At 44.1% G+C, this 24714-nt stretch overlaps 1 protein-coding gene across 1 annotated transcript in view; it reads left to right on the top strand.

Moving 5' to 3' along the window:
• The window catches only part of LOC139578277 (potassium voltage-gated channel subfamily KQT member 1-like), a 293391-nt gene extending 280727 nt beyond the window's left edge, over window positions 1–12664 (top strand). The window contains exon 19 of the mRNA XM_071405675.1: window positions 9394–12664. Within this exon, the coding sequence (XP_071261776.1) occupies window positions 9394–9570 (177 nt within the window). The 3' untranslated portion in view covers window positions 9571–12664. The remainder of the gene's footprint in view (window positions 1–9393) is intronic.
• Window positions 12665–24714: the final 12050 nt, after the last annotated feature.

Genomic DNA, 24714 nt, shown 5'->3' with positions numbered 1-24714 from the left:
TTGGTGTTCAGTAACATTTCGGACTTGAAAGCCATCAAACTTCTCTCTCCATCTGAATTTACTCTACATGAAAGTCTTAACTGTTCCCACACATTCCCTCTCACAGCTCCTCCATCATGTCTTAACAGGGTAATCAGTAAATAAAGTAAAATGCCCCTGTCCCTCTGTACACCCTGTATATGGGCCCTGATGGCACAGACCTGTGGACTAGGAAAAGGGCACTCCCAACAACAGAGTGCTAAGGTCGGTGGAGAGAGGAGAGGGATGAGGGGAGGAGAGGGAGGGTGGGGTAGAGAGAGAGAGGCCACCTGCCCCATATGGAAGGTGATTGTACCTCCTTGTGAAAGTAGCTCTGGAACGCTCTGAAACAAAAGCAGCTTTGAGAGCACGCCCACTCAGCAAAGGAGATCAGGTGGTGGCGAGTGCCTGCTCCCCCCCCCCTGGAAAGGCTTTGGTTACAGTGTAATGGCACGTGGCAAAGGCCTTGATATTTATCATGTGCGTCAGGTGCTCTCGCTTGATTTCCTGTTCTTTTAAGCTCCCCCTAGCACCAAATCCCACTGCTCAAACCCTACACCACCCTCCCTCCCTCCCTCCCTCCACCCCTCCTCCACTTTCTCCTTTTTACAAATACAAAGAACATATTGTAACTGCCAATGTTAAACTGAATCCATTTATCTTGGCAGGGGTCGGCCGGCTCTGTGAATCTGAGCTGTACTCCTTCGGCTTCCAGTTGGTCGTAGTTACTGCTTGGTTGGTCCTTTGATTGGTTGGTTGGTTGGTTGGTGGTGAATTGGATCTGTGAACACACACATTTGTTTAGGATCCTTTCTCTCCTGCACTGGACTCAAATAAACACACAAAACATGCAGATGCACTGCTCAAATCAAAACACAACCCTTGACCCAAGTCTTCTGAATCTCACAAACACGTACAGTACACACACACTTTACCCAGATTGTACCAGCTTTTTAGCAAAACACAACACACTATCAACATACACACACACACATGCACACACTTCAAATATACACAAGTGATGAGATATGAGTATCTGAAAAATCTCATGACAAACAATCTCCCAGTCAACACACAGAAAGGAGGAAGAACTAACTCCAAGCCAGACGAATGCTGGGCTAGGTCTGCTTTGATGTCGATCTGTCTGTCACTCCCTCCTCCCTCTGTCTCCTCAGGCCCTTTCTGTCCTATGCTCCGAGAGAGAAGCAGACATCAGAAAACAGCCCGTCTCTCTCTCTCTCTCTCTCTCTCTCTCTCTCTCTCTCTCTCTCTCTCTCTCTCTCTCTCTCTCTCTCTCTCTCTCTCTCTCTCTCTCTCTCTCTCTCTCTCTCTCTCTCTCTCTCTCTCTCTCTCTCTCTCTCTCTCTCTCTCTCTCTCTGTGTGCTGAGGGAGAAGGCAGATGTCTAGGAGGTAATATGGTACACTAGATCCCATAGGTTGTCTGAGGCTTCATATGCGCTCAGCCTCTCTCCTCGCTCCATTGCTCTTCTCAAGGCCCAACCCTGGGAGGCTGGGAGGCGGGGAGATGAGGGGAGGTAAGGCTTGGTCAGTGGCTGTGGTCGGGGAAACTGCACACAATGAGGAGGCAGCCAGGGCAGCGTAGGCCTGGGCAGAAGCTCCCTCAGGGCCGTGCCGAGCTTACCTGACCTGACCTTGTGTTGTTGTTCTTTACAGGAAGCTCCACTGACATTCCCTCGGCTTCAGACCCAGGGTCGGGATATATATATATATATATAGAGAGAGAGAGGGGGGGGGGGGGGGGCACCGGCTGTTGGATGTGGCTGTCTAGGCTGATACGCAGGGGCTCCAGTCAAGGGTCACCAGAGGGAAAATAAATGTCACGTATACCATGATGGGCACTGATTGTGATGTGTGGAAATGTTTTCTTTTGCCCATTGTCTCCCACCATTTTGTCCCTCCTCTCTCTTCGTTGTCAGTTGCGATGGAGAGCTACAGCAGTTCGATGATGGGAATCTTGTTTTTGAATGAGGCTGACTCCTATTAGATGCCAAGGAATTCCTGGAGATGGTTGTTTCCCCCCTTGCAGTCTTCTCCTCTCTATTTGACTGTCAGAGTCAGAGAGAGAGAGATTGGAGAGTGAGAGAGAGAGAGAGAGAAAGAGAGCGAGAGAGAAAGAAAGAAAGAAAGAAGAAAGGAGAGAAAGAGAGAGAAGAGTGAAAAAGAAAGTCAGAGAGGGTGAGTGGGTGAGAAAGAGAGAGTGGATATTGTGGTTTCATTCATCTGGTATATATTCAGTGAGTTATCTGCTCACTTAGCCAAGACCCCAATATATATGACACCCTTGTTCGTGTTCAGTCCTGTGTTTAACTCCTGAATAAGAGCCTACTTTATGATTTCACCTAATAAGACCGACTTAATGTGGCATTTCAGACGCAGACATGGCCTTTATTTAGACTAAAATTGAACCATCCGATTAGACGAGGCGGACCAGTCTTTTAGTGTCTTGTCTGTGAGTAGAGAACTGACCTGATGACGTATGTTAGATGGCCAAATGAACTGTAACAACAGCTACTATCCTTTTAGACTGTTTTTTTCTCTTGTTTATTTTTGATTACTAGTGTTTAGTAGGGTGACTAGGGTCACACATGAGTATGAATTGGATAAACTGAGTCCCAAGTCATTGTGACAAGCCTGAGCTCTGGACTGGACTGAATGGTTCGCTGTTATTGTTGTTGTTGTTGTCTTCTCAGTGACAAACAAGCACAAACAAACAGAGAAAGGGGTGTTTGGCGTTCAGCACTGTTTAGCGGCTGGGTTAGGCTGCCCTGCAGATAATACAGCTATGGTAAGCTAGGAATGGAAGGGTGTTCCTCTGTTAACACAGCCATTGTGTCCTGGTCCCCTGTCTCCAGTCAGTCCCCACTAAGCCCATGTTCCCACCACTGTGATACCCCTGTGAGGAGACACTTTGGGACAGACAGGGTTGCAGAGGGAGGGTTGGGCCACTATGTTTCTCAGAACAGTGTTTTACCTACCTCTGCTTAGGCTTGGCGGGGTGGGCTCCCAGTCTAGCTCTGTTGTCCCCCACCTGCACACGTTTAGCCCCGCTTAAATTCAGTTGAACATTCAACTGAAAATGGTTGTGTTTTTCAGGCTACTGTGTTATCCTAAGGGCCTTGGTGCCCCACCCTAGAAACATTTATTGTGCCACAGAGAATGTGTGGGGTAGGCTGTTTGTGGTCATGTGTTGTTTGGGAGGGTGGGGTGGTGGGGGGTTGGGGACAGTTGAGGCTGCCCCTGTATCATCTGTCCCTGTATCATATGTCCTTTGACACAAGGAGGTTGACAGTGTCATCATTAGCTATCCCCCCCTCCCTAACCATAGGGTTATGGTTGTAGTTGAGGCTAGGGTTACGGTTATGGTTGTAGTTGAGTCTAGGGTAATGTTGAACCAGGATGGGGACATGAATCTAGGGTTAGGGTTATGGTTGAAGTTGAGGCTAGGGTAATGTTGAACCAGGATGGGGACATGAATCTAGGGTTAGGGTTATGGTTGAAGTTGAGGCTAGGGTAATGTTGAACCAGGATGGGGACATTAATCTAGGGTTAGGGTTATGGTTGTAGTTGAGGCTAGGGTAATGTTGATCCAGGATGGGGACATGAATCTAGGGTTAGGGTTATGGCTGTAGTTGAGGCTAGGGTTATGTTGATCCAGGATGGGGACATGAATCTAGGGTTAGGGTTATGGTTGTAGTTGAGTCTAGGGTTAGGGTTATGGTTGAAGTTGAGGCTAGGGTAATGTTGAACCAGGATGGGGACATGAAGCTAGGGTTAGGGTTATGGTTGTAGTTGAGGCTAGGGTTATGTTGATCCAGGATGGGGACATGAATCTAGGGTTAGGGTTATGGTTGTAGTTGAGGCTAGGTTAATGTTGAACCAGGATGGGGACATTAAGCTTGGGTTAGGGTTATGGTTGTAGTTGAGGCTAGGATAATGTTGAACCAGGATGGGGACATGCATCTAGGGTTAGGGTTATGGTTGTAGTTGAGGCTAGGGTAATGTTGAACCAGGATGGGGACATGAATCTAGGGTTAGGGTTATGGTTGTAGTTGAGGCTAGGGTAATGTTGAACCAGGATGGGGACATTAAGCTTGGGTTAGGGTTATGGTTGTAGTTGAGGCTAGGGTAATGTTGATCCAGGATGGGGACATGAAGCTAGGGTTAGGGTTATGGTTGTAGTTGAGGCTAGGTTAATGTTGAACCAGGATGGGGACATGAAGCTAGGGTTAGGGTTATGGTTGTAGTTGAGGCTAGGGTTATGTTGATCCAGGATGGGGACATGAAGCTAGGGTTAGGGTTAGAGCCCTGTAAAAGGAGGAAAACACTGTAATGAGAAAGGCTTATCCCTAAACCTAACCGTAACCCTAACTCCAACCCTAACCCTGTTCAGACCTCTAACCTTAGCCCTAACCCTAACCTTGTTCAAGATTCTAACCCTGTTCAGCCCAAAGAAATTAAATGATTTCCTGATCCATGCTACAAACCACAGGAATGCTGATAAGTATAGATTACTGCTGACATGTTTATTACTCTGTTATACACTCCTAGGCCAAAAGACACTACACACCTGCTCGTCAAACATCTCATTCCAAAATCATGGGCATTAACATAGAGTTGGTACCCCCTTTGCTGCTATAACAGCCTCCACTCTTCTGGGAAGGCTTTCCACTAGATGTTGGAACATTGCTGCAGGGACTTGCTTCCATTCAGCCACAAGAGCATTAGTGAGGTCGGACACTGATGTTGGGCGATTAGACCTGGCTCGAAGTCGGCGTTCCCATTTATCCCAAAGCTGTTCGATGGGGTTGAGGTCAGGGCTCTGTGCAGGCCAGTCAAGTTTTTCCACACCGATCTCGACAAACCATTTCTGTATGGACCTCGCTTTGTGCACAGGGGCGTTGTCAAACTGAAACAGGAAAGAGCCTTCCCCAAACTGTTGCCACAAAGTTGGAAGCACAGAATCGTCTAGAATGTCATTGTATGCTGTAGCGTTAAGATTTCCCTCCACTGGAACTGAGGTGCCTAGCCCAAACCATGAAAAACAGCCCCAAACCATTATGCCTCCTCCACCAAACTTTGCAGTTGGCCCTATGCATTGGGGCAGGTAGCGTTCTGCTGGTATCCACCAAACACAGATTGGTCTGTCAGACTGCGAGATGGTGAAGCGGGATTCATCACTCGCCAATGGCAGTGAACTTTACACCACTCCAAACGACGCTTGGCATTGCACTTGTTGATCTTAGGCTTGTGTGTGTCTGCTCGGGCTGAGGGTTCTATTCCCACGGGGGACCAGTATGAAAAGGTAGGCACTCGCTACTAGTAAGTCGCTCTGGATAAGAGCATCTGCTAAATGACCAAAATGTAAATAATGCTCCCGACGAACAGTTCTTGTACTGACCCTGCTTCCAGAGGCAGTTTGGAACTTGGTAGTGAGTGTTGCAAACGAGGACAGATGACAGCACTTGGCAGTCCTGTTCTGTGAGCTTGTGTGGTCTACCACTTTGTGGCTGAGCCGTTGTTGCTCCTAGACGTTTCCATTTCACAATAACAGCACTTACAGTTGACCAGGTCAGCTCTAGCAGGGCAGAAATTTGACAATCTGACTTGTTGGAAAGGTGTCATCCTATGACGGTGCCACGTTGAAAGTCACTGAACTCTTCACTAAGGCCATTCTACTGCCAATGTTTGTCTACGGAGATCGCATGGCAGTGTGCTCTGTTCATCTGTTAGCAACACGTGTGGCTGAAACAGCCGAATCCACTCATTTGAAGGGGTGTCCACATACTTTTGTATATATAGTGTATGTTCTGCCCCCTGACCAGGCAGCGAGTTTTCCGTTTTCTTAACTTCTTTGGGACTAGGTGGCAGTATTGAGTAGCTTGGATAAAAAGGTGCCCAGAGTAAACAGCCTGCTACTCAGTCCTAAAAGCTAGAATATGCATATAATTAGTAGATTTGGATAGAAAACACTCTGAAGTTTCTAAAACTGTTTGAATGATGTCTGTGAGTATAACAGAACTCATATGGCAGGCAAAATCCTGAGAAAAAATCCAACCAGGAAGTGGGAAATCTGAGGTTTGTAGTTTTTCAAGTCATTGCCTATCAAATATACAGTGTCTATGGGGTCATATTGCACTTCCTAAGGCTTCCACTAGATGTCAACAGTCTTTGGAACCTTGTTTGATGCTTCTACTGTGAAGGATGAGGGAATAAGAGCTGATTGAGTCAGGAGTCTGGCATGAGCTGATCACGCGCGCTCACGTGAGTGTTAGCTGCGTTCCATTGCATTTCTACAGACAAAGGAATTCTCCGGTTGAAACATTATTGAAGATTTATGTTAAAAACATCCTAAAGATTGATTCTATACTTCGTTTGACATGTTTCTACGACCTGTAATATGACTTTTCGTCTGAACTTTCGCCTGGACCTGCCCGCGCCTCATGTGTTTGGATTGTGTACTAAACGCTCAAACAAAAAGGAGGTATTTGGACATAAATTATGGACTTTATCGAACAAATCAAACATTTATTGTGGAACTGGGATTCCTGGGAGTGCATTCTGATGAAGATCATCAAAGGTAAGTGATGATAAATATTTATAAAGGTAAATATTTATAATGCTATTTCTGACTTCTGTTGACTCCACAACATGGCGGATATCTGTATGGCTTGTTTTGTTGTCTGAGAGCTGTACTCAGATTATTGCATGGTGTGCTTTTTCGGTAAAGCTTTTTTGAAATCTGACACAACGGTTGCATTAAGGAGAAGTGGATCTAAAATTCCATGCATAACACTTGTATCTTTTAGCAATGTTTACTATGAGTAATTCTGTAAATTGATGTGGCTCTCTGCAAAATCACCGGATGTTTTTGAACTACTGAACATAACGCGCCAATGTAAACTGAGATTTTTGGGTATAAATATGAACTTTATCGAACAAAACATACATGTATTGTGTAACATGAAGTCCTATGAGTGTCATCTGATGAAGATGATCAAAGGTTAGTGATTAATTCTATCTCTATTTCTGCTTTTTGTGACTCCTCTCTTTGGGTGGAAAAATGGTGTGTTTTTCAGTGACTAGGTAATGACCTAACATAATCGTTTGGTGTGCTTTCGTCGTAAAGCCTTTTTGAAATTGGACACTGTGGCTGGATTTACAACAAGTTTATCTTTAAAATGGGTTGTCTGTCTTTTTATTTATTCCACACAATATTTTTGTATTTGTACCAGGAGACTACAGGTACTTGTATGTTTGAGGAATTTTAATTATGGGATTTCTGTTGTTTTGAATTCGGCGTCCTGCAATTTCACTGGCTGTTGTTGAGGTGGGACGCTAGCGTCCCGAATATCCCAGAGAGGTTTTAAAACAGCTATTTAGGTCATGATTAACCTTGTAGTCTAATCCAGGGCTTGTTCTAACTTTTTGTTATTTCGTTTTTTCCTCCTACTTTGACGAGTCTATGATATCTGTGAGTCATTGGTATACATGCGGTGATCTTATTTGATGTAATTGAATAGGCGTCATCCATGGTTTCATATCTCAAGAACAATGACTGATGCTCAATGTCCTGTTGTACTATAAAAGTGTCATGGCCGTCAAGCACACTCACTAAAAGAGCAAGGAGCCCAATCCTCAACACACAAACATACCAGTGGATTCTGCGATGTGAATGTCAGACAAAATACTGCAGTTCCTCACTATCAGTTTTGACTGGAATGAATGTCGGCAAATGCCTGCCTGCCTGCCTGCCTGCCTGCCTGCCTGTCTGTCTGTCTGTCTGTCTGTCTGTCTGTCTGTCTGTCTGTCTGTCTGTCTGTCTGTCTGTCTGTCTGTCTGTCTGTCTGTCTGTCTGTCTGTCTGTCTGTCTGTCTGTCTGCCTGCCTGCCTGCCTGCCTGCCTGCCTGCCTGCCTGCCTGCCTGCCTGTCTGTCTGTCTGTCTGCCTGCCTGCCTGCCTGCCTGCCTGCCTGCCTGCCTGTTGTGTGAGATGCCATGGCTCTTTCATGTACTATGATGTACACATAACCTCTCCAACTTTATCGGAATCCATTACCACTTATCTCAATGATTATTACATTTATAAATCAGGTTAACAAGTAGTGATAAATTAAGCCAAAGATAATGCATTCCTGAAAGTATAACTACATAACTTCAATGTAAAGGCAGAGGGCAGGATGATAAAGATCTGTAAAAAAAACTATTTGATGTTTAGAAAGGTGTGTGCGCGCAAGCGTGTGTGTCTGTGTGTCGGCAGACAGCCTGGCTTGTTTACCTCTGCCATACAGGGCGTGGGCGCTGGCTGTACACACAGGGGTTAGAAATACTAAGGAGGTTCCCTGGTTGAGATGTCTCTGTCTGTTGGGTGACAGACACACCTGTGTTTACAGTTGAGTCACTGGGGTGTGTGTGCATGCGTTTGTGCGTGTGCATGCGTTTGTGCTTGTGCATGCGTGTGTGTGAGCATGCGTTCATGTGTGTGAGTGCGTGTGTGTGTGTGCATGCGTTCGTGCGTGTGTGTGTTTGTGTGTGCATGCGTTCGTGCGTGTGCGTTCATGCGTGTGCATGCGTGTGTGTGTGTGCATGCATTCGTGCGTGTGCATGCGTGTGTACTAAAAGCCCTCCCTCCCACTCCTGGATCATTGAGCCGGGCCAGCTGCTTTAATGAGTGGCTTCTGCAGGTATACCATGACAGACAGACAAACATGTTATTATACACTAGAGGTCTGTCATTGGGATGGGGCCATATTATAATAATAATAATACATTTTATTTTAAGCGCTTTTCACAAAACCCAAAGTCACATAAGTAAATAAAAGAATAAGGACAGACTAATCCGGAAGTGAACTAGAGGGAGGATAAAAGTTAAGACGACAAATAATCCGGATAAGCCTGTGTGAAGAGGTGTATCTTTAGTGTGGACTTGAATATGTGTATTCAGTATTGGAGGCCTGGCGGACAAAAGAAAGGCTGAAACTCAGTGACACTGCTCAAATGCTTCACCCATTGAAATGTCCTCACTGACTGACTAGTCCCGCACATATAATTACTACAGCAGTATAAATCTACAGTCACGAATGTATATAACATGTTTCAAGTTTCAAGTTGTATTAGTCGTATGTACAGGATACACATGGTATAGACCGTCCAATGAAATGCTTACTTGCAGGTTCCTTCTCGACAATGCAACAACAATAAGAAATAGTAAAAAATAAGAATTGGAACATAAAGTAAATGTCTCAGTAGAATAGACATTTTAACATGGCCCTCACTGTTGTTTGTTAAATGTCCTCACTATAGTCACCGATCTATAACCTAAAACATGTACCTTTGTTTGCTGTGTGTTGTATAAATAGATGGACCAGATGAGCCATAAGATGGAGGCGGTGCTGAAGATCTTGGTGGACCAGTACAAACCCAAGGCAGAGCTGCTCCAGAGGGCCCCAGCCCCTCCACTCCCAGCCCCCTACAGTTCTCGCATCAGCATCATGAGGCGTCAGAACATGGGCGTCAGCTTGGACGAGGGACGGTGATGTCACAGTGGGCAGACAGGCGCCGGGAATGGAACCACCAGGGACCAGTAGGACCAACCGTGAGATATCAGTTGCAATGTGAAGATAAATCATTTTAAAATTCATTGTCAGCTGCTTGACCAGGAGGGCACAAACTCCAATAAAGAAAAGGGAGCACTCTTCTTACCTTATTAAAAAGATGGTGTCGTTTGGCTACTTCTAGTGCCCTCTGTTTTATAACCCCCAAAACCTTTACATCACTGTCTTTGACCGCTGACCTTAGAGAGAGAACGTGAACAACTCAGCTCCTGCTTCTGTTCTCCTCTGCTGAAGAGGCGTGCTTGTATGAAAGTGAGGGCTATAGAGAACTATGAGAGGGGACATGGCAGCAGTATACTGACAGCTAGAGACGTACAGTGATGCCGTCCATCCTCCCTCCCCCCATCATGGTGAATGGGCATACGGAGTCCTCCTCTTCTTCAGAAGTTTCTTCTCTCTTTCTCTCGCTTTAATATCAGCACTATGAAAACATACTACACTCTTAGAAAAAAAGTGCTATCTAGAAGCTTAAAGGGTTCTTCGATTGTGCCCATAGGAGAACCCTTTGAATAACCCTTTTTGGTTCTAGGTAGAACCCTTTTGGTTCCAGGTAGAACCAAAAAGGGTTCTCCTATGGGGACAGCCGAAGAACGCTTTTGGAACCTTTTTTTCTAAGAGTGTACTGCAACTTCCACAGCATACATTGTAGCAAAAGCATACTTCATTTCCTTTTGTTTTATAAGATTAGCCTGACACTTTCACTACTCAGCACATTATCACGTAAGATATGAGAATGTATTCAACTGTATTCATTCAGCGAGGCACATCCAAGCACTAAAATATTATTTCCAAGCAAACCATCATACTAATGATATTATTTGGAGATTGTGCAGTCAAAGCGGTAAAGCACTTGTTAAAGGGTACAGCACAGAGAATGAGGAGACCAGCAGAGATCAAATCCTGATCTTGGCACCATTCAAACCAAAATACAGCACCACTATTTCTATATAGCCACCAATTCATCTCACCTTACTGTATTTAGTTGCCGGCGTATGTTTGTTAGTAGTAATCGAGTGACATAGAGAAGGACCAGGAGACTATCTGTTGACTTTGCCCAGGGTCTGCCTCTGTTAGTGGCTGGGCCTAGGCTGCTGGAGCAAAGTATAGTGGTGAAACAGCTCTGCAGGAACTAATCTTCCGCTGATTTACAGCTATGGTTAAGCTAATAAAAATAGCAGAACAGTCGTGACAAGGCAGAACGCAGTATTACAGAAATACAGAGAGGGAAAGAACAGTACGGAGAGTTATGGTACGAAGTTAAAGTTGACGCAACACCCCGTGCCAAGATTTTCACTAGGATATTCCAATGAACCACTTCACCCCACCCATCCTTCTCAATGCTAAAACACTTTCATTTTCCCTCTTTGGACTTAAACTGCAGTGTGCAATTTGTAATTAATTTGCCCCATTAGAGCGCTGACTAGTTATCTGTCTATTGCTAATTAAGTGCTGAATTCCTGGTAAGGGGAGATAGCAATGTATGTGAGTTGACTAATGAAAAGAACACTGGAAAATGTGTACAATTTAAACAGTAGGCTTTGAACGGCTCACTCCATAATTCAGTGTGAAGGTCTGAAATATCAGGCTACTTCTAAGAGAGAGAGACGTACCAAGCTTCAGCTTTGACTTTAAAGCCCTTTAAAGCGTTGAATATAATTAATGTCTCTCTTTTTGTTCTCACTCCATGTATTTGTCGTACGGCCAGGACCCAGCTGGGTTTAGCCAGTTGAAAATAGAAAACAATAACTAAGCTATGTGTGCAATCCCTTCCATAATTATAGTGTGCACATTCCTCGAAAGATGGCAACACAAAGGAGGGGTGAAACGAGAGAGAGGGGGGAGGAAGAGAAAAACACTGAACTACTAGTATATATACTGAACAAAAATATAAACGCAACATGCAACAATTTCAACGATTTTACTGAGTTACAGTTCATATAAGAAAATCTGTCAATTTAAATAAATAAATCAGGCCCCAATTTATAGATTTCACATGACTGGGCAGGGGCGCAGTCATGGGTGGGCCTGATAGGGAATAGGCCCAGCCACTTGGGAGCCAGACCTACCCTCTGAGGAGCCAGGCCCAGCCAATCAGAATTAGTTTTCCCCACAAAAGGGCTGTATTACAGACAGAAATACTTATCAGTTCCATCAGCTGTCCGGGTGGCTGGTCTCAGACGGTCCCGCAGGTGAAGAAGCTGGATGTGGAGGTCCTGGGCTGACATGGTTACACGTGGTCTGCGGCTGTGAGGCCGGTTGGACGTACAGCCAAATTCTCAAAAAACGACATTGGATTCGGCTTATGGTAGATAAATTAACATTAAATTCTCTGGCAACAGTTCTGGTGGACACTCCTGCAGTCAACATGCCAATTGCACACTCCCTCAAAACTTGTGTTGTGTGACAAAACTGTACATTTAGTGTGGTCTTTTATTGTCCCCAGCACAAGGTGCACCTGTGTAATCATGCTGTTTAATCAGCTTCTTGATATGCCACACCTGTCCGGGTGGCTGGTCTCAGACAATCCCGCAGGTGAAGAAGCGGATTATCTTGGCAAAGGAGAAATGCTCGCTAACAGGGATGTAAACAAATGTGTGCACAACATTTTAGAGAAATAAGCTTTTTGTGCGTATGGAACAATTCTGGGATCTTTTATTTCAGCTCATGAAACATGAGACCAACACTGTTGCGTTTACATTTTTGTTCAGTATGTTTTATTATTTTGCCGTGGTTGAAGATTTGGAATATGTATTTTATATAACAGGCTGCTTTTTAAAGCCAGTTTCTTTGAGATAACTGCTTCACATACTGGCTGTTTGACCATTCTCCTGTACAGTTTTATAAGAGTTGTAAATAGCAACATTGACTTATATTTATTATCATGTGGAACAAACGATCAACCTGGGAATACTCCTGGTCTGCAGAGTGATGATGAGAAATAAAGAGAAGTGTTGTAAAATGGATTGGAATGACTGTAAATTATATTCACAACCCTCTGTAAATCTGGTGTAAATAAAAATCCATTTAATTTCATTTTCTGGGCTCTCCTTGGGCTCAGTGTGTCTTGATTACCAGTTAGTCTATAATTTCCTTTCCTTGGATTCAACTCTTCTCTCTTGGCTGTCTGTTCGATTTGCAGGCCACATCAGGTCAAGGTAAGCCATATCCTCTCAATCCCACAACGTTTAGAATTCTTCAATTCATTATTTTTTTACACTGCACTTTTACACTTTGAACTTCAATATTCCATATCCATTGAGGAGCGAGGGAGGCATGTGGGAGAAAGACAGAGAAAGAGAGAGAGACAGAGAGAAAGAAAGAGAATACGTCTCAAATTACCACTCAATTATATTTCCCTTCAAAGGCCAAGAAATACTGGGGATGTCCCAAAAACAGCACGGCCAGAGCGGGGAGAGAGAGGTCTCTAGGGAGGGGGTGGATGGAGGGGAGAAGGGCAGGAGAAGGCAGACTGGGAGGAGGTGGAGGGAGTAGAGGAGCAGCCCAGAGCCATTTTCAATTACCAAGAGAGCCTTGTCTCCACAGCCAAGCCATGGTGTTATGCTGCCTTTGTCCTCCCCTGGTTTATATCACGGTCTCCCCCTGGTCTAGTTGGTGTTTACTGAGCCAGCTCAGCTCTATACCACTGAGACCCTGCTACTTCACTTTCATCTCTGACTCCCCACTTCAAACGAGGGTTTGATGTCAGAAGAACACAAGAGCAAGAACACAAGCTAAAAGGGAACATCAAGAGAGAGCCAGGAAGAAAGTTGAATAGAATGTAGCTCTGTGTGGTCAGTGAGACATGCTAGTCAATACCTCCATATATACCCTATACCTCTATATATACCTTATACACTCATATACTGTATACCCTATACCCTCATATACACCCTATACACTCATATATACCATATTCCCTCATATATACCCTATACCCCATATATACCCTAAACCCTCATATATACCCTATACCCTCATATATACCCTATACCCCCATATACACTACCAGTCAAAGTTTGGACACACCTACTCATTCAAGGGTTTTTCTTTATTTGTACTATTTTTTACATTGTAGAATAATAGTGAAGACGTCAAAACTATGAAATAACACATATGGAATCATATAGTAACCAAAAACGTGTTAAACAAATCAAAATATATGTTATATTTGAGATTCTTCAAAAAGCCACTCTTTGCCTTGATGACAGCTGGATGACACCTGGAATGATTTTCCAACAGTTTTGAAGGAGTTCTCACATATGCTGAGCACTTGTTGGCTGCTTTTCCTTTACTCTGTGGTCCGACTCATCCCAACCATCTCAATTTGGTTGAGGTCGGGGGATTGTGGAGGCCAGGTCATCTGATGCAGCATTCCATCACTCTCCTTGGTCAAATAGCCCTTACGCCGCCTGGCAGTAAGAAAGAGAGCTACGGAGCAGGTTTTCATCAAGGATCGCTCTGTACTTTGCTCCATTCATCTTTGTCTCGATCCTGACTAGTTTCCCAGTCCCTGCCACTGAAAAACATCCCCACAGCATGATTCTGCCACCACAATGCTTCACCATAGGGGGATAACAGGTTTCCTCTAGACCTGATGATTGGCATTCAGGCCAAAGAGTTCAATCTTGGTTTCATCAGACCAGAGAATCTTGTTTCTCATGGTCTGAGAGTTTTTAGGTGCCTTTTTGAAAACTCCAGGCTTCCGTCTGGCCACTCTACCATAAAGGCCTGATTGGTGGTGTGCTGCAGAGATGGTTGTCCTTCTGGAAAGTTCTCCCATATCCACAGAGGAACTCTGGAGCTCTTTCAGAGTGACCATCGGGTTCTTGGTCACCTCCCTGACCAAGGCCCTTCTCCGCCGATTGCTCCATTTGGCTGGGCGGCCAGCTCTAGGAAGAATCTTGGTGGTTCCAAACTTCTTCCATTTAAGAATGATGGAGGCCACTGTTCTTGCCGACCTTCAATGCTGTAGAAATGTTTTGGTACCCTTCCCCAGATCTGTGCCTCGACACAATCCTGTTTCGGAGGTCTACGGACAATTCCTTCGACCTCATGGCTTGGTTTTTGCTCTGACATGCACTGCCAACTGTAGAACCTTATATAGACAGGTGTGTGCCTTTCCAAATCATGTCCAATCTATTGAATTTACCACAGGTGGACTCCAATCAATGAACCTGAGCTCAGTTACAAGTCTCATAGCAAAGTATCTGAATACTTATGTAAATAAGGTATTTCTGTTTTTTATTTGCAATAAATTAGCAAAAATACGAAAAACCTGTTTTCGCTTTGTCATTATGGGGTATTGTGTGTAGATTGCTGAGATGTATTTTAATTTAAAGAATTTTAGAATAAGGCTGTAACGTAACAAAATGTGAAAAAAGTCAAGGGGTCTGAACACTTTCTGAAGGGACTGTATATACCCTCATATATAACCTATACCCTCATATACACTACCATTCAACAGTTTGGGGTCACTTAGAAATGTCCTTGTTTTTGAAAGGATAGCACATTTTTTGTCCATTAAAATAACATCAAATTGATCAGAAATACAGTGTAGACATTGTTAATGTTGTAAATGACTATTGTAGCTGGAAACGGCAGATTTTTTATGGAATATCTACATAGACATACAGAGGCCCATTATCAGCAACCATCACTCCTGTGTTCCAATGGCACATTGTGTTAGCTAATCCAAGTTTCTAATTTGAAGAGGCGAATTGATCATTAGAAAACCCTTTTGCAACTATATTAGCACAGCTAAAAACTGTTGTTCTGATTAAAGAAGCAATAAAACTGGCCTTCTTTAGACTAGTTGAGTATCTGGAGCATCAACATTTGTGGATTCGATTACAGGCTCAAAATGGCCAGAAACAAGGACCTTTCTTCTGAAATTCATCAGTCTATTCTTGTTCTGAGAAATGAAGGCTATTCCATGCGGGAAATTGCAAAGAAACTAAAGATCAGAACAGCGCAAACTGGTTCTAACCAGAATAGAAAGAGGAGTGGGCGGCCCCGGTGCACAACTGAGCGAGAGGACAAGTACATTAGAATGTCTAGTTTTAGAAACATCTTAATCTTTTATTTTCTTGGCCAGTCTGAGATATGGCTTTTTCTTTGCAACTCTGCCAAGAAGCCCAGCATCCCGGAGTCGCCTCTTCACTGTTGACGTTGAGAATGGTGTTTTGCCTTCTAAAATTATAAACTTGGATTAGCTAACACAACGTGACATTGGAACACAGGAGTAATGGTTGCTGATAATGGGCCTCTGTATGCCTATGTAGATATTCTGTTATAAATCATCCATTAACAATGTCTACACTGTATTTCTGATTTTTAAAAAAAATCAAAAACAAGGACGTTTCTAAGTGACCCCAAACTTTTGAACGGTAGTGTATACCCTATACCCCATATATACACTTTACCCTCTAGCCTGTAAAAAATATATTTCGTATCGTCTGAGATCCCCAAAGATTGGAAAGCTGCCGCTGTCATCCCCTTCAAAGGGGAGACACTCTAAACCCAAACGGTTACAGACCTATATCTATCCTACCCTGCCTGTCTAAGGTCTTCGAAAGCCAAGTTAACAAACAGATCACCGACAATTTCAAATCCCACCGTACCTTCTCCGCTATGCAACCTGGTTTCCGAGCTGGTTATGGTAGCACCTCAGCCACGCTCAAGGTCCTAAATGATATCATAACCGCCATCGATAAAAGACAATACTGTGCAGCCGTATTCATCGACCTGGCTTTCGGCTCTGTCAATCACCGCATTCTTATCGGCAGACTCAACAGCCTTGGTTTCTCAAATGACTGCCTCACCTGGTTCACCAACTACTTCTCAGACAGAGTTCAGTGTGTCAAATCGGAGGGCCTGTTGTCCGGACCTCTGGCAGTCTCTATGGGGGTGCCACAGGGTTCAATTCTTGAGCCGACTCGTTTCTCTGTATACATCAATGATGTCGCTCTTGCTGCTGGTGATTCTCTGATCCACCTCTACGCAGACGACACCATTCTGTATACTTCTGGCCCTTCTTTGCACACTGTGTTAACAAACCTCCAGACGAGCTTCATTGGCATACAACTCTCCTTCCGTGGCCTCCAACTGCTCTTAAACGCTTGTAAAACCAAATGCATGCTCTTCAACCTATCGCTGCCCGCATCTGCCCGCCCGTCTAGCATCACTACTCTGGACGGTTCTGACTTAGAATATGTGGACAATTACAAATACCTAGGTGTCTGGTTAGACTGTAAACTCTCCTTCCAGACTCACATAAGCATCTCCAATCCCAAATTAAATCTAGAATCGGCTTCCTATTTCGCAACAAAGCATCCTTCACTCATGCTGCCAAACATACCCTCGTAAAACTGACTATCCTACTGATCCTTGACTTCGGCGATGCCATTTACAAAATAGCATCCAACACTCTGCTCAGCAAATTGGATGCAGTCTATCACAGTGCCATCCGTTTTGTCACCAAAGCCCCATATACTACCCACCACTGCGACCTGTATGCTCTCGTTGGCTGGCCCTCGCTTCATATTTGTCACCAAACCCACTGGCTCCAGGTCATCTATAAGTCTTTGCTAGGTAAAGCCCCACCTTATCTCAGCTCACTGGTCACCATAGCAGCACCCACCCGTAGCACGCGCTCCAGCAGGTATATTTCACTGGTCACCCCCAAAACCAACTCCTCTTTGGCCGCCTTTCCTTCCAGTTCTCTGCTGCCAATGACTGGAACGAATTGCAAAAATCACTCAAGCTGGAGACTCATATCTCCCTCACTAACTTTAAGCATCAGCTGTCAGAGCAGCTTACAGATCATTGCAGCTGTACATAGCCCATCTGTAAATAGCCCACCCAACTACCTCATCCCCATATTATTATTATTTTGCTCCTTTGCACCCCAGTATCTCTACTTGCACATTCATCTTCTGCACATCTATCACTCCAGTGTTTAATTGCTAAATTGTAGTTATTTCACCACCATGGCCTATTTATTGCCTTACCTCTCTAATCTTACTTCATTTGCACACACTGTATATAGTATTTTCTATTGTGTTATTGACTGTACGTTTGTTTATTCCATGTGTAACTCTGTGTTGTTGTTTGTGTCGCACTGCTTTGCTTTATCTTGGCCAGGTCGCAGTTGTAAATGAGAACTTGTTCTCAACTGGCCTACCTGGTTAAATAAAGATGAAATTAAAAAATATGTATACCCTATACCCCATATATACCCTTTACCCTCATATAAACCCTATACCCCATATTCATGATGGAATGTTAGAGAATCTGAGAAAGCTACTGTATATCTATATCAATGGGTTATCACGTGAAGTATACTGTGGAAATTCACCACTCCCAGCTACCAAGTAGGCTTTGGGTTAATTTAATTCCCAAACATTCCTTTACCAATTGTTTTTATTCCTGTGTAGTCATGTAGTCTTCACTAACATTAGATTGTAGGTGAGATCTCCTTATGCATGTTAGGCTGGACTGAGAACAGTGGAGACATGCAATATGTTTTTTAAGTCTACCGGGAGGAGGGGCCTTGCAGCACCCTAAGGGGCCATGCTAGCCCACAGTGAGGCCCCAGCAGGGCCACCTGTCTGGTAGGCAGGCATTATAGAGGCCCATCAACGTCATATGAAAGCAGATATCAGAGAACAGGTGTGTGTGTGTGTGTGTGTGTGTGTGTGTGTGTGTGTGTGTGTGTGTGTGTGTGTGTGTGTGTGTGTGTGTGTGTGTGTGTGTGCGTGTGCGTGTGCGTGTGCGTGTGTGTGTGTGTGTGTGTGTGTGTGTGAGAGAGAGCGAGAGAGACTGCGTGTGTGTGCGCCTGCATGTGTGTAGGAGAGGGACACAGACAGTGTCAGCAGCAGCTGATGCTAGACACTCCATCGAGAGTCCCTAAATAGTGGAGGGCAACGGTTGGGTTAGAGACAGTTGGTTTTGTTGCTACTGAGGCTTCTCAGCCCCTGTTAGTGTTGAAGCATAATTCAAATTCCCATTCAAAATCCCCTCACCCAAGGGCTCCTTCAAAATATATAAATGTCACACAAAACCAGTGCAGGACAATGTGCTTCATGCTAAAAAAGCAAGTAAAGGGGAATAAAAATGGCATACACCATTCACGTAATGTGTAACATAGTAATGTGTAAAGCAGGCCGCAGTAAGTACTGTCCTTAGGGAACCTGGCCTTTGACCCACTACAACTTAAAAAGAGGCCTCCCTCGCCCCAGCCTCCTTCTGCTGAGCACAGGATAATGGTTTTCCATGTAATCATTTACAAGAGGAACCGATACAGTGCATGAGCTTTGACTTCTGCTGTGGTTGGTATAGCTAGTTGCTACATCACCCCTGGGAGACAAATCACCAAGAGGTTAAAGGTTTAGTTTGGCCCTCTGTGACCTTCGCCCTCTGAGATTTCCTTTGGCCATATGTCTGGTATTCGTCCTTCCCAGTAACCAGGGTAAGTTCAACAACCAATAGCCAACAACAACATCATCAACAACCAGATCTCAAGATCCCTCTGCAACGCCCCACGCTGCTCTGCTTTATGTCCAGGCCAGGGCATGCCAGCCGGCCACAATAACCCCACCCAAGACTGGCCCAGTAAGCCAACAGCAGCTGCTGAGGAGAAGGAGGTGCAGGAGGAGGAGAGGTCCGGGGTAGTGCACACATGCTATGTAAAGAGGCCAGGGGACAGAGAGGCTGTCCGTTGCTTATCTAGGTTACAGTCAGGGGCGCAACTTTCACTGGGGACGTTTCCCCAGTTTTATCAATGGAATGTGATACAAAACGAGGCAACGGTGTGCTTTAGGACCATGCGGATGGCTCAGAGCGGTCGGATAGGCTGTTTTGAGTGTTTATCCGACTGGATTAAAAAAAATATATATACAGTACCAGTCAAAAGTTTGGACACAGCTTCTCATTCAAGGGTTTTTCTTTATTTTTACTGTTATCTACATTGTAGAATAATAGTGAAGACATAAAAACTATGAAATAACACATATGGAATCACGTATTAACCAAAAAAGTGTTAAACAAATCCAAATATATTTCATATTTGAGATTCTTCAAAGTAGCCACCATTTGCCTTGATGACAGCTTTGCACACTCTTGGCATTATCTCAACCAGCTTCATGAGGTAGTCTGCAATGCATTTCAATTAACAGGTGTTCCTTCTTAATGTGTTTTAGCCAATCAGTTGTGTTGTGACAAGGTAGGGATGGTGTAAGGAAGATAGCCCTATTTGATGAAATATATTATGTCCCCCCCACTTCTAAAACCAAAGTTGCACCCCTGGTTACAGTATTGGGGACTTTTCCCCCAGACAGCCTGAGATTCCTGGCTGGAACTGGAAGGACTTCAGTGGTGCGGTGGGGTTTGGCCAGCCAGAACAGTATGTGAGGCTTGGAGGACAGCTGCAGCTAGGAGCTACAGTGGAGTCAGAGACTGGGCAGGGCCAGAGAGGACAGGAAGGGACAGGGAGCCATAGGCTAGGAGGAGGCATGGCGTTATGTCACATACAACACATTCTGATACAATAGCCAATAAATATACAAGGGTTAAGCTTTACTTCCATGTTTGATGTACCTCCCATTATGTAAAATTACTAAAAAGGCACAAGTATTGATGCATACAGGTTGCTGCCAACACATAACAGAGTGAATATTGAAGTACTTGTGGCCAATGGAGATACAGTAAGTCCCAACACAGAAAGAGAGGAGCGTGTTCTATTTTTCTCATCATGCTGTGTGTTTGAGAACATGTTCATTCCTCCCTACAGCAGCCATCTTCTCTGGACCCCACTAAGCCAGGATTCAGGCCTGCTGTGGCTCCTAGGGACACAAAGATGCAAGAGACCCGCATGTAGAAGAAAAGCCTTCTTCTGAGTGCTGCAGATGTGTGTTATAAACCTCTACTATCTTTTGAAGTGCTGCCTGGTAGCCTGGGAAGGCCTCAGTTATAGCCTGAATCAGCTAGAGTCATTGGCTGCTTGATTGATCAAAGGAACACTCAACAGTGTTTTAATGCAGTTTCAAGAAACGCTGATTTATTTTAATTGTGACACAAAACAGATTGGCTGTGGTGTTTAGGGGGGAAGAGAGAGAGTGGCTTTTTAGTGTGCCTTGGCCCTTCTTCCTCTATGGATGTGCCAGATGTGAGGTAATTTATTTATTGGTGTCTCTAGCTCCGTTTATACCTGGTTCTAACATGCGTCCTTCGTCCTGATATTGTACGTTTCTACTTATAATATCTGATCACAATCTTACCCCAAAGCGTATTTTAATCGTCTACACCTGTCAAAATTTGTGGGCACAATCAGAATGTGGATAAGATCAGGACAAAGGACATGTTAGAACCAGGTGTAAACAGGGCTTCTGTTTCATTATGACATGTTCAACGCTTACTGGATTACTATGAATATGTTCCTTATCCTAATATATAGTCATGTATTTATGTATACATCTCAATCTTCTTGAAATGTTCTTGTTACTGTTAATTTTTTTTGTATTCCACAATCAACTTTCTATCTGGGACAATAAAGTAACTACCATCATTACTACTACTACTCCTCCTACTACTACTACTATGACTACCACTACTATTACTATGACTACTACTACTATTACTATGACAACTATTACTACTACTATGCAGACTACTCCTACTACTACTACTATGACTACTACTACTATTACTATGACTACTACTACTATTACCATGACTACTACTATTACTACTATGACTACTACTACTATTACTATGACTACTACTATTACTACTATGACTACTACTACTATTACTATGACTACTACTACTACTACTATGACTACTACGACTATGACAACTATTGCTACTATAACTACTACTATTACTACGATGACTACTCCTCCTACTACCTACTACTATGACTACTACGACTATGACAACTATTACTACTATAACTACTACTACTACTACTATGACTACTACTGCCACTATGACCACTACTACTATGACTACTAAGACTAATACTACTGCTATGACTACTATTACTATGACTACTACTACTACTACTATGACTACTACAACTACTACTATGACTACTAAGACTACTATTACTGCTATGACTACTATTACTATGACTACTACAACTACTATGACTACTACTACTACTGCTATGACTACTACTACTATGACTACTAAGACTACTACTATGACTACTAAGACTACTACTATGACTACTAAGACTACTACTACTGCTATGACTACTATTACTACTACTACTGCTGCTGTGTAATAGCATTTGACTGATTTGACTGACAGGAATGATTGCCACATACACTTCTTCAGAATGTTGCTGCGTTTTGCATCATTGTGGTGAAGTGACGTCACACACCACCACACTCTGTCTCATCATCATGCCCAGTAAACGACAGACCAGCTAAGCATGTCAACTCTGATTACATTTAACCTCTGTCATATTTATCTTCAACAAACAGCTGTATTCAGCATAGTAATACACAGTGGTTGAACCTCTTATTGCTTCAGTAGTGTGGACATTTTTCAAAATGTGACCCTACACCCTCCACCCACTCCACCTACAACTGAACAAATAGTTCCTCTGACTACAACCTGTTGAAATATCTCTGCCCTGTATATGTACTGTAGAACAGCTGGTTGTATCAAGTGTGGTCCTCCTCTCTAGCAGTCATCTGCAGGTCTTCACCCCTGATGATATCCATGAGCTTGCCACTTCATTAGCTCTTAGCTCCCTCCAATCCCTGTCTGTCACAACTCTGTTGCCTATCTGCACTGCTCAGATGTTTGAGAGGCCCTCCTTTCCGGCCAACAGCATCTGAATGCATCTGTCAGACATTCCTGACGAGATTAGGCCAGGTACCACAGACAGACAGACATACTGGTCATGGGGTAGGAGGTATGTAGGAAAGGGACAGAGTGTGCCTAACTTGTTTTCGCCGTTCTATCTGAGAGTGAGCAGATTTGCGGCGATAACAGATAAAGGCTTTTTGATGAAGCGGCAGGTGCGCTCGTTTAATGAGCGTTATGACCTACCCATCGCTCCCACCAAGACCAAACATGCCACAGACACATCTGTACATCTACCATTTGATGCTATACAGCATCTCATTTCTACACAGCATACATCCCTGTCTGCATGCCCCTCTCTTTCTCTCGTTCTCCAATCACTCATTTCCAACAACGGATTTGTCATCATTGTGCTCTGTGTTTCAGAGAAAAGGGAACACACGCACGTGTTTGTAGGCGCTCTTCCTTCGTAGGAAATTGTGCCAGCAGATTGGGTTATGACGTTGCTTGTGGCCAGTTCAGGAAACATGGGGAGGAACCAGTGGTTTTATATTAAGTGCTGGGGTGGTTAACAGGAAAAGATAACCTGTTGCTGTTGATATAGCTAGGAAGTGTGATTCAGTCTGTCTAGCTTGGTACATATAACACTGAGAGAAAGAAATGTTCTCAATTTCTGATACACTGGATGTCTGCTATTTACCCAACTTCATAGTGGTCTTTGTGGTGGTCAAAGTGAATAAGAATAAAGTTTTAAAAAATATGTGTTGTTTTGTGTGTGAATTTAAAACATTTCAGGGAGATAGCAAAGCTGAAAGTTAGGACTTACAAATTGACTATATTCTTTGGCCTCCACAGTTGTGGGTGTATGAAAGGTGGCAGCCAGTTGACAGCAGTTCAGATACAATATATTTGGACCCATCAGGTATGGCTCATTGGATGACTGTCTTTGTCTAAACCTGAAACCTTGTTTGTCAAACCACAGATAATAACAATGTAATAACAGTGTAAGCTACTTTTATGTTGAACATTTCCAGTCCAGCCTTTGGTTGGGCCTCTGGAGAATAGCCAGGATCACCTGCAAGGTCAAACTTACCATTTAGATGGATAGAAATGTATTATACAGAAATTATACAATTCCAATTATACAATTTATTCCTGGTGAGCTTTATAAAAAACACAGGGGCTCCTGTTTTAAATTAACCAACCAATTAGTGTAATAAATGTTTGCCACCTTTAACCCCACGTTGAGCTTGACCAATATCCATGTCAATATGACTTAATGACACAAACCACCCCCAACGGTCCTCTCAGTGTGGTATTCTCAAACTGCAGACACCACTTCCTTTTCCCCCTTCATCCACTCCAGTGTTTCAGCCGGCAGGCCCTTTGTCTGAATGGGAGCCCCAGACACAACAGTGCCGAGCGCCCGCACCTCACAATGGCCCTCTGCACAAAGCCAAACACACAGGGACAATGGGCCCAGCTCTGAGTGGGGGGTAAACAGCAGAGCTAAGGTTACCCACCTGCACACTTCAGAATGAATCAGGAGCCCCCTAAGAGCTGCTGCAGGTGTCTTCCTGTTGCATCCTGCTTCCTGGTGCTCTAAGGCTGTAGTGGAGTGAGGCCTTCATGGTGCTCTAAGGCTGTAGTGGAGTGAGGCCTTCCTGGTGCTCTAAGGCTGTAGTGGAGTGAGGCCTTCATGGTGCTCTAAGGCTGTAGTGGAGTGAGGCCTTCATGGTGCTCTAAGGCTGTAGTGGAGTGAGGCCTTCATGGTGCTCTAAGGCTGTAGTGGAGTGAGGCCTTCATGGTGCTCTAAGGCTGTAGTGGAGTGAGGCCTTCATGGTGCTCTAAGGCTGTAGTGGAGTGAGGCCTTCATGGTGCTCTAAGGCTGTAGTGGAGTGAGGCCTTCATGGTGCTCTAAGGCTGTAGTGCGGTGAGGAGAGGAGGGAGGCCTTCATGGTGCTCTAAGGCTGTAGTGGGGTGAGGAGAGGAGGGAGCCCTTTACCAACTCAACACTAAATATTCTCTTTAAAAATACATCTTTGGTGTGTGTGTGTGTGTGCGCACTCACACGCAAGACAAGGCCTGAGTAATTCCAGACTAATGGATTGGATTGACCCCTTCACAAAGTCAAGATTATAAATTGCCTTGGGATTGATCTGATGAAATTTGGTGGTGAAAGTGTGCATCTTGACAAATGCATGAAAAATGATGCAATAGATAATTAGTCAGAGAAAGACAAAATATAAT

Source organism: Salvelinus alpinus, chromosome 6, assembly GCF_045679555.1.
Source record: "Salvelinus alpinus chromosome 6, SLU_Salpinus.1, whole genome shotgun sequence".
NCBI lineage: Eukaryota > Metazoa > Chordata > Actinopteri > Salmoniformes > Salmonidae > Salvelinus > Salvelinus alpinus.
Note: the sequence above shows the minus strand (reverse complement) of the source record. Positions and strands in the feature narration are given on the sequence as shown.